At 40.7% G+C, this 9,276-nt stretch overlaps 1 protein-coding gene across 3 annotated transcripts in view; it reads right to left on the bottom strand.

Annotated features, from left to right (window-relative positions):
* Positions 1-676: 676 nt before the first annotated feature.
* The window catches only part of PNPLA2 (patatin like phospholipase domain containing 2), a 46,835-nt gene continuing 38,235 nt past the window's right edge, over positions 677-9,276 (bottom strand). For 2 of the 3 annotated variants that reach the window (XM_060769219.2, XM_067462590.1), the window contains 2 exons: positions 8,941-9,063; positions 677-5,341 (listed from right to left, as the gene is read on the bottom strand). In XM_060769219.2, coding sequence (XP_060625202.2) covers positions 5,077-5,341; positions 8,941-9,063 — 388 coding nt within the window. In that variant the 3' untranslated portion in view covers positions 677-5,076. Of the gene's footprint in view, positions 5,342-5,634; positions 5,791-8,940; positions 9,064-9,276 lie in introns of all 3 variants that reach the window. The other variant, XM_060769210.2, reaches the window with a different exon arrangement.

Below are 9,276 nucleotides of genomic sequence, written 5' to 3'. Positions count from 1 at the left end.
CTAATTTGAGGATGTGTTTCACGTTATTCAATTAAATGAATAGATTAATTGAGCCTCTGGAATAAGTTTTTTCTTTAGATTTGATGACCATCAGCTGAGTGATTGTGACAGTGGTGTGGGTGAAGGTGGGGCTAAGGGAAGATGTGGAGGAGGAAGAGAAGAAAGAATGCAGGGAGATGCCTTTGAATCTTTCTCTGAACAATAAAAGGACTATTGTGAGTACTTTGACCAACTTGCCTGCTTTTGCTTGAAGACTGTTATCCTGTGTTTATATTACCCACACGGCAGGAGAAAATCTTTAGATATGAATGTGAATGCTAATGCTTATGCCGTTCCTCTTCCAAAGAAAAAGAAACAAAAGGCCACAGCCTTCTGACATTCCAGTCCCATCATATCTCATTCTTGGCCATGCTGTTAGGGCGGATAGGAACCAGAGTTCAACATCTGATGACCCCCCAAGTGTCCCCAAAGCTCTAACAGAGCCTTATGATGCACTGCTGCAACACTATTTCTTGTGTTCAGCCAATGGATTTTGGTGGGTCAGCCACCTCTCCCTTCAGTTGTGGTTTCCCCCTAAATCTACTGCATGATCAAACACACATGATGCTGAGTAGGACACACCAGCTGACTCCAAGCCTGGAGGCACAAGTCAATAAAAGCCCACACAGCAATTCAATGTGTTTAGAAAGCTTTTTTTTATTAGGGAGGTATATTCTATCAAAATAAATACTTTATGCACTTTCAATAAAACATTGGAGGGAGAGAAATGGGGTGAGGGGAAGCAAAACTTAACACAAAGTAACAAAATTTTTGAAGGATAACCATTAAAATGTTGCCTTTTAATAGTTGCCATTTTCTTTCCTAATTTCCCCATTGCTTTAACTTCAGACAAAAGGGCCCCTATTATTCACTCACAAGTGCTAAAACTGATCTACCCCTGGATGTCCATCAAAGTGCACAAAAGTGTCACAGCACTGTGGGAACGCTTCCCCCAGCTCACCTCATTTTAGCACACAGTTCTGCAGTCTCAAATAAAATAAATGCAAATTTAAATTAAGCTTTTTAAAAATAAGGTTAAATCTCATTCTCTATTTGGCATGCTGGGTTTCCCATAGTTTGTAAGACAGGCCAATATGTATCTGTGGAATAGAGAGGACACCAATCACAAGGGCCAGTAACTATTTCTTCTGCAGTGGTGTTGGTAACCCAGCAGCTGCTACTGAATTAAAGGAAGCCAAATGCAGAGACAACAGAAGAGGAATAGGTGCCATGAAAAGTGCTGGAATGCTTGGCATTTTTAAAAAGGCACTGGGGAAACATGAGCATGCTCTTGCAATAGCCAACGTGTGCAAATCATCCAGCTTCTGATATAATTAGATGTTATTCTTAGAGTGGGCAAACTATAGCAAAGCTATGTGCCGAATTACAAAAGCCCTCCTTTCCAGGGCTCACACACAGGCCACTCCATATCGAAAAAAACATGTCATATCTGACACACCTAATCTTTCCAACCGGCACTTTGTTGCTATACACAGCCTCCATTTCCAGTGACAGATTTTGGTAATTGTTAGAACTGAAATTACTTAAAACTATAATGCTGATTATTTTTGCAGCTGGTTTGATGAACGGCTACAGAAGAACCCTCTCTAAATTAGAATACATTAGCAGCAAACACGAGCTCATCAATATAGTCACTGTGCTTTAAGTAGCAGCATATTAAAAATACCTAAATAGTTGTACAACAACATTTTAAACATAAAATAGAGTGCTGAATAACTTATTAGTTGGTTATAGTTGGCTCATTCAAACACAAGCTCAGCGTCTTCTCAGAGGCAACAAATGGTCTTTATTGCTATAATCGGTAGACAACAAACAAACACAAAAGGTGTTTCCCCAAGCTTGAGATGATAAAAGAAATCCATTTTGCCAGATATTGGGAACATGACTGCCCTTCCCATGAAGCTACCTATAGCAGGTTAATCAATAGTTCATTGAAATATGAGAAAAATCTCTTGCAATTACTATCCTTCATGCAAGTAGAGACAAAACTTTGTAATAAGTGGATTTTACCTTTGCATCTTCTTATTTCAATTATATGAATCTACTTCACCTTTAAGATGCTTGCTATGATTTTATAGCTGAAGAGTGGGGGAACACATGGGAAAAGGTTAAATACTTCAGGTAGTTCCTCATCTATATACACACACCCCTTTAGTTTTTATGCTGTAGATCTTATTTGAGATTTTATGTGTGACATCTCAATAAGTAGTTCCACAGTTTTTTTCCCCCTCCAAAGAAAACATTTGAGTCTGGAACTCCACAAACTCCATGAATCAGACCACATTTTATTTAAAATGCTAAGGACCACTGTTTTGTTGATAGTATTATTTGTTTGTTCATCAATTATAAAAGATTAAGAAAAAGCAGCACATAGCCTAACAAGTATTTCCCTAGTTGCATTCTGATGGATCTAACATCAATGGAAAGACAAGTTTTTCGATTCTGGGGAGAGTGTTATGGCTTTGCTGCAATTTGTTAGATGCATTCAGAATAAAGCAAATGTTTGCAGAGAGAACAGTGAACTCCTTGTCACCCAAAGTGTTTACATAAAGTGTAGGGGAGTGGCTACTCAATGGTCCAGAGTGTCAAACCCTTCACCACTCCCAGTTTCCCTTCTCACAAAGCTTTCATGTTTAAAAACTCTACTTTTCCAAATTATGTTGGAAAAAATGAATAAAGTTGGTTCATAAACCAAAGCAGTCATTTGTACTATACGAATAGCCAATTAAGAACTAAAAGATTACTTTCTGTATTGGATTAATTTTTATAGTACTTGCTGTTTCAAAAATAAAAATAAACTCAAAACTTGTAACCATCTCAATAATTCTAGACATTCAGTAGATTTCCAAAAAGATCATTAACATCCTAGTTGCTTAGCTACTAGATGACCTTGTGTTACAACAAGTTAGAATTATTTTGGCTTAAGCCACTTTTAATTGACTTTATTCCCTGCCTTACACCACGCCGTTAAAAAAAATCAGGCAGGTATGGGCCTTTGTTGACAAAGAGCAGCATGCAGCTCATTTGTGCAATAAGCTACCTCTCATCTGCTTTGGCACTACAAAAATCTACTAGATGCCCCTTGTACATGCACGTGTTCCAAACTACATCCACCCACCTGTTCTCTATTGGCACCTGAAACTCCATTACTATTAACACTGATTTATTCACAGTTTCTAAGCCATCTACACAGCACCCAACTGCTGTGCTGTCTTTGGCATTCATCAGATTGTGATACTACAAGAACAGAAATGGCCATCTGGTTAGAGTAAAAAGGAAATTAAACTTTATCTCTATACAAAGGTAGCCACTCTCCCTTTTGTTCCTATGGCATAAAACATGTGTGCTATTATATTACACAATCACAACAAGGAAGGTCCCATTGGATCCCAATAGAGAAAAGTGTGTCAGATAAAACAGTATTGCTATATGAAATGTAACCCTGCCCTTTTCCAATCGTATGACAGAGTTGCCATACTACACGGTAGTAAGAACAAGGCAACGGCAGTGAAAACAATACAAAGAAGGTCAGTGCTGGTGAAAATCAGTGGTAGATACATTACATTTGATCATGGGCTTAGGAAAGAGGTGGAATTTGCTCCGTTACCTGGAGTGTTTCAACTTCAGCAAATAGAGGTTGGAGAACGAAAATGTGGACAAGAGTAGTGGGGGGTGTTCTGAATCAATAAAGTTAATCTGTGGTAATATATTTTTATGTTTCATTATCCGAGCATAAAGGAAGCAAGGGTTTGCTGGTTCAACACATTAAGGATGCAAAGAAGGATGTACCATCAATTTGGCTTTTCATTTCTATTCCTACTGTTCATACAGTCCTGCCATCTCCATCAGGACCTTTAGATCCTTATCCCTACTTTACCACAACAGGCTAAATAGCCACCATCTTGCTAGAACTGTCAGCATCTTCTACAACTGGCACAAGTGAGGTATGAATTTCACAGGAAATGTTACCTCCATTTGAACCACTCTGGATGCTGGTATCTAGGTTTTAATTGCTTCATGTCCATTTGCAAGTGCAACCCAACTGCTTCCCTGTTCATTATCCTTCTATGGCCAGCTCGTTAATCATACTTGTCACAAACCATTCTGAAACATGCATTATCCTTAGCTCCCATGTTCCCCTTTCATCCTTCTTTACATTCTTTTTGTGATCATAAACATTAAGAAGATAAATAAAACATTGGGGATGAAATAGCAGGAGATATTTAAAACAAAAACAAAAAAACAAAACAGGTTATCTGAAAATAAAGTTCAAACACAGTTTTAGCAACCATATTTAGGAACTTCTAAGCATTTCTCTTCTCCCCAGAATAAAATATCCTATAGAAGGAGACTAGCCTGAGAAAAATAGGGAACACTAGATCAGGACTTAGGCTAACAGTTCTGCACTTCCGATATCTATATTGTGTGATACATCCACAGTGGATTTGCATGAGAATAGGAGGCAGCAATTACAAGATGTCTCTGTTGAGAACCAAGAAAACCACAGAGTGCCTTCACTACAAGATGTGGTCTTTCCAGACTGCTTTCCCTTTTCTATTGTTCCACAGCTCAGAAAGAGACGATCTCGGGGCACTAAAATTTTTCATAAAACAGAAAAACTTTATAATTTTAAAAGAGATAGGTTAAAAAAAATGAGAATGAAATGCCAGAGCACTGATTGTATCCCATTCCTCCCATTACTAACAAGAAGTTCAGGATGATGCCTCCCAAGGCATTTTCCAGGTTATGTTCTTCCCAGTTCAGCTAAGAGACCAACCACATGTGCTGCAGTTGTCAAGTATTTTATCCACCATTGTTTCCAAGAGTGTACTCAACACATTGTATCAGTCCCCACTCAGCAGTGGCATGATGGGTTATTTTTATACCAATTTTCTTTCTTGAACAGGAAGGGGGAAAATCCCTTAGTGGCTATAAAGAGTTCCATTAGGAGACTATTAAGATGTGGTCACTGCCCACCCTCTTTTCCCTTCCCCTCTGCTCAAACAGTGGTGAGTCTCAGAAGAGCTGGAGGCTCTCTTGCGTGCAGCCTGACGATGGGTGTCTCATCCGCAGTCCTTCCAAGGGGAAGATCGACGCCTGCAGGTCCACGTTAATACAGAACAGCCCCAGCATCAGCTGGCGCTGGTACTCTTCCCATTTGGTCATAACGTCCGTCAGAGAGAGGTTGCTCCGCAGCCACTTCGGCAGTGCCTCTCCATAGCTGACGCTCAGGGGGAGAGGCAAGCTTTGGGTCTTTCTGAGTTCAAGATGGTAGTAGAGCCTGTGTGAGAAAGGGAGAGAGGAGGTGGGAAAAGAAGCAGATTTTCAGTCTGGCAGACTGCATTCTGATGCAGTGCAATCACCACACCAGGGCTTCCAGCTGAGGGATGAAGACAGAAACAGAGATGGGGGAAGAGAGGAGAAGGAAAAGGAGATGACACATCCCATCACAATGTCCCCTTGGCATCATAGCAGTACCCTGTGCTGTTATGATGGCGTAAAGGAGTCAGCAGGACAAGCTAGGAGGTGCAGGCAGGCAGTGGTGACACATTCCCTGTGGGCCTCAATACTGACCTTCGGCACCCTGGCTACCTTAGTCCTGCCCTCTGCTAGTCCCGTCATTGGCCCATGAGCAGAAAGAGCCACTTGAGCTGAATTAGGTTCAGAGGAAACTTTGAGCCTCCAGAGTCCCCAGGCTGATGGCCGTCATACTGCTGAGTTTCACTGAGTCTGAGGAAGGGAGGCAGGTGTATACGTGAGAACACCACAAGAGCCACAGAGCGGTTGCTCCGTGAAAGAGATGCTTCTCTGGCCGAACAGATTTTGTCCTCTTGATCCCTCTACCATGTTCAGTGGTAGCAAATGGTGTAACTACTAAATGCATCAGCCACCAGTTCAAATCATAACCATTTCTTGTCAAAGCTAAACAATGACGGATGAGTATAAGTAACAACTACATTTATTGATATAGTGCTATTTATGTATTCAGATACTCTGCCAGTACTATATACTGAGTATCCATATTCTCTTAACTGTGCAATGCAGCTTGATGACAGGCCATTAAGAGCCAGGGGGTGAGGAAATGCCCGGGTACTCTCTAGCTGCAGTTGAACAGCCTGTAAAAAAGTGAAACTGTTGTCTTTCGCGATGCCCATCATCACAGTGTATGTACTACACATTGGAGATTCAGGAAAGCAGCTGGATTGCATCTACACACTTCCTTGCCCCTTGGTTACTAACTGGCCCAGCAAAAACAAGCTGCACTGCACCAGAGAATGAGTACTATGAAAGGAGGCAGCAGATACCACTATGTGCAACATGTATGCAAGTAAAATCTGAGATTAAACCATTTCAGCTATCAACAGGATGCTAGCCTTTACATCATAATTGTTAAAGAATCAGCATGAAGTGGGAGGTTTGAAAATGAAACAGGTTCACCGAGCACTGTTTGTGCAAAATAATTGTCTGTATAACCATCCTGGCATTCTTTGAGTCTGCATTTGTCCTCAGAAAATAAGAGTTGAAAGATCATAGGAAAAGGGGGAACTATACAGTTGCAGGTATAGCCATTGTCTTTATGTTCATCTTTTAGAGTGATTTCACACACCTTTGCCTTAGTAAAAATGAACCCAAAGAAGGTCAGGTTGTTGTACATGGTCAGCAGACAAAATGAATTGTGTGAACTTAAATAAGTGATTGCAAATACAATGTTGTCTTAAGAGCATGTATGGGTGCTGGGAAGCTTCTCTAAAGACGGAATATGTGCAATCACAACTGGAACGGTTCCTTGACTAAGAATTTGGATTATGTGGTTCCTACCAATAACTGGTTTTAATGTTTTCATGCTTTTTAAGCTTATGTTTTAATTTATCTGTTTTATTATGTGTCTGTTTATTTTATTTTATTTATTTATTTACTGTATTTGTATACCGCCTTTCTCAGCCAATCAGCAACTCAAGGTGGTTTCCAACAAATCAGTACATATAAAAACATAATACAGATTTAAACATTAAAGAATATAAAACACCACAAAAGCAATAAAAACAAAATCAAAGCTTATTATCAAGCTTTGTCCAGTTCCATTGTCAAATCGTTCAATTTCCTACATTAGCTACTCTACATTTGTAAACGCTTGCTCGAACAGCCATGTTTTAACTTGCCTCCAAAATGTTAAGAGGGAGGGAACAGATCTAATCTCCCTAGGGAGGGTGTTCCATAGCCGAGGGGCCACCACTGAGAAGGCCCTGTCTCTTGTCCCTGCCAAACGTACTTGAGACAAAGACTGAGAGCAGGGCCTCCCCAGATGATCTTAAGAGTCCTCGATGGTTCATAAGGGGAGACACGTTCGGACAGGCAAGTTGAGCCAGAACTGTTTAGGGCTTTATACGCCAATGCCAGCACTTTGAATTGGGCCCGGTAGCAAACCGGCAGCCAATGGAGCTGACTTCCCAAGGTATGGGCGCAGCTGGCACACAAGTTTTAACTGTGCAAATGCTCCCCTGGTCACCGCTGAAACCTGAGGTTCCAGGCTCAGTGATGAATCCAGGATCACACCCAAGCTGCAAACCTGCATCTTCAGGGGGAGTGTAGCCCCATCCAACACAGGCTGTAACTCTATGCCCTGTTTGGCCTTGCGACTGACCAGGAGTACCTCTGTCTTGTCTGGATTCAATTTCAGTTTGTTCGCCCTCATCCAGTCCATCACAGCGGCCAAGCACCGGTTCAGGACCTGGACAGCCTCCTTAGTGGCGGGTGGGAAGGAGTATTTTATGGCATCAAATTGTAGCCTATTGTAAGGCCACTCTGAGTCCCCTTTGGGGTGAGAAAGGTAGGGTAAAAATACAGTAAATAAATAAATTTAATTTAATTTTTTCCCAGCCTCACAACAAATGATTAGTTTCCTGTATACTCTAGAGCAGGGGTCCTCAAACGTTTTAAACAGAGGGCCAGGTCACAGTTCCTCAAACTGTTGGAGGGCCGGATTATAATTCAGGGGGGAAAAAAAGAATGAATTCCTATGCACACTGCACATATCGTATTTGTAGTGCAAAAAACACTTAAAAACAATACAATAATTAAAATGAAGAACAATTTTAACAAATATAAACTTATTAGTATTTCAGTGGAAAGTATGGGCCTGCTTTTGGTTGATGAGATAGGATTGTTGTTGTTGTTGTTGTGTGCTTTCAAGTCGTTTCAGGCTTAGGTTGACCCTGAGCAAGGGCCGGGTAAATGATCTTGGAGGGCTGCATCCGCCCCCCGGGCCCTAGTTTGAGGACCCCTGCTCTAGGGAATAGTTTACAAAGATACTTTTGTACCAGTTCATTATTTCTGTTTTAAACGTGATCCAGAAAGACAGATCTTTGAAGCATCCAGTTCTTGTAAATTAGGTCTTTTCCTTTTATGAAAGGAAGCAGAGTTTCCACAGTATCTTTTATATAATATCCAGTGACCTTAAGTCACGCTACACATTGTATGCACACATCTAATAAATCTGGAACTTTGGTGAATGGGCTTCTGATTTTGTTTTAGTGCACATTTTAAATACCAGCCTACAAAATGAAGCAGGTTATGATGGATTTACTTACACTCTCATAACCTTAATTAGATTATTGAAACGCAACCATATTCAGGTCTTCTACAAAAGAGACTCCTTTATTCAACAAGGGTTCATCCAGGTTAAGATGACACCTCTACAATCTGTCAACTTACACAGATATCGGTTCCAAAGGAACTGATTTCTGAGAAAGGACATTAACTTTATGGTCAAAGTCTCAGAGTTCATTCATTTTATGGTGCCAGTTATATGGCAACTTTGTGTTCCTCCTCCCAGTGTTGCAATGTTTCTCGAAAAACAAAGATGTAATCCAGCCCACATACCTGGCTGAGAGGTGACTTCCCAGTTTGTTCTTTGCTTTTCTCATAAGATAGTGGCAGACTTTTCTGGTCTGTTCTTTCATCCACCTAATATCCTCTGGAACATCTGGCAGCCATTCAAGCAATCTAGAAGAAGAAAGACAGACAGACACAAGCAGAGAAACTGTTATTTAAACCAGCTTTTGCTATACTGCAAGCATGAATTAATGCAAGCCATGTCATGATTTAATTCACCCTTCTAAAACAGCCACTCCAAAACTAGAATGCAAGCAATCTTCACAAGAACAGCCTGGCTGCACTAGATTAAAGGTCAGTATAGTCCAGCATTCTCTCTCCCAC

This window comes from Anolis sagrei, chromosome 1 (assembly GCF_037176765.1).
Source record: "Anolis sagrei isolate rAnoSag1 chromosome 1, rAnoSag1.mat, whole genome shotgun sequence".
NCBI classification, from domain to species: domain Eukaryota; kingdom Metazoa; phylum Chordata; class Lepidosauria; order Squamata; family Dactyloidae; genus Anolis; species Anolis sagrei.
Note: the sequence above shows the minus strand (reverse complement) of the source record. Positions and strands in the feature narration are given on the sequence as shown.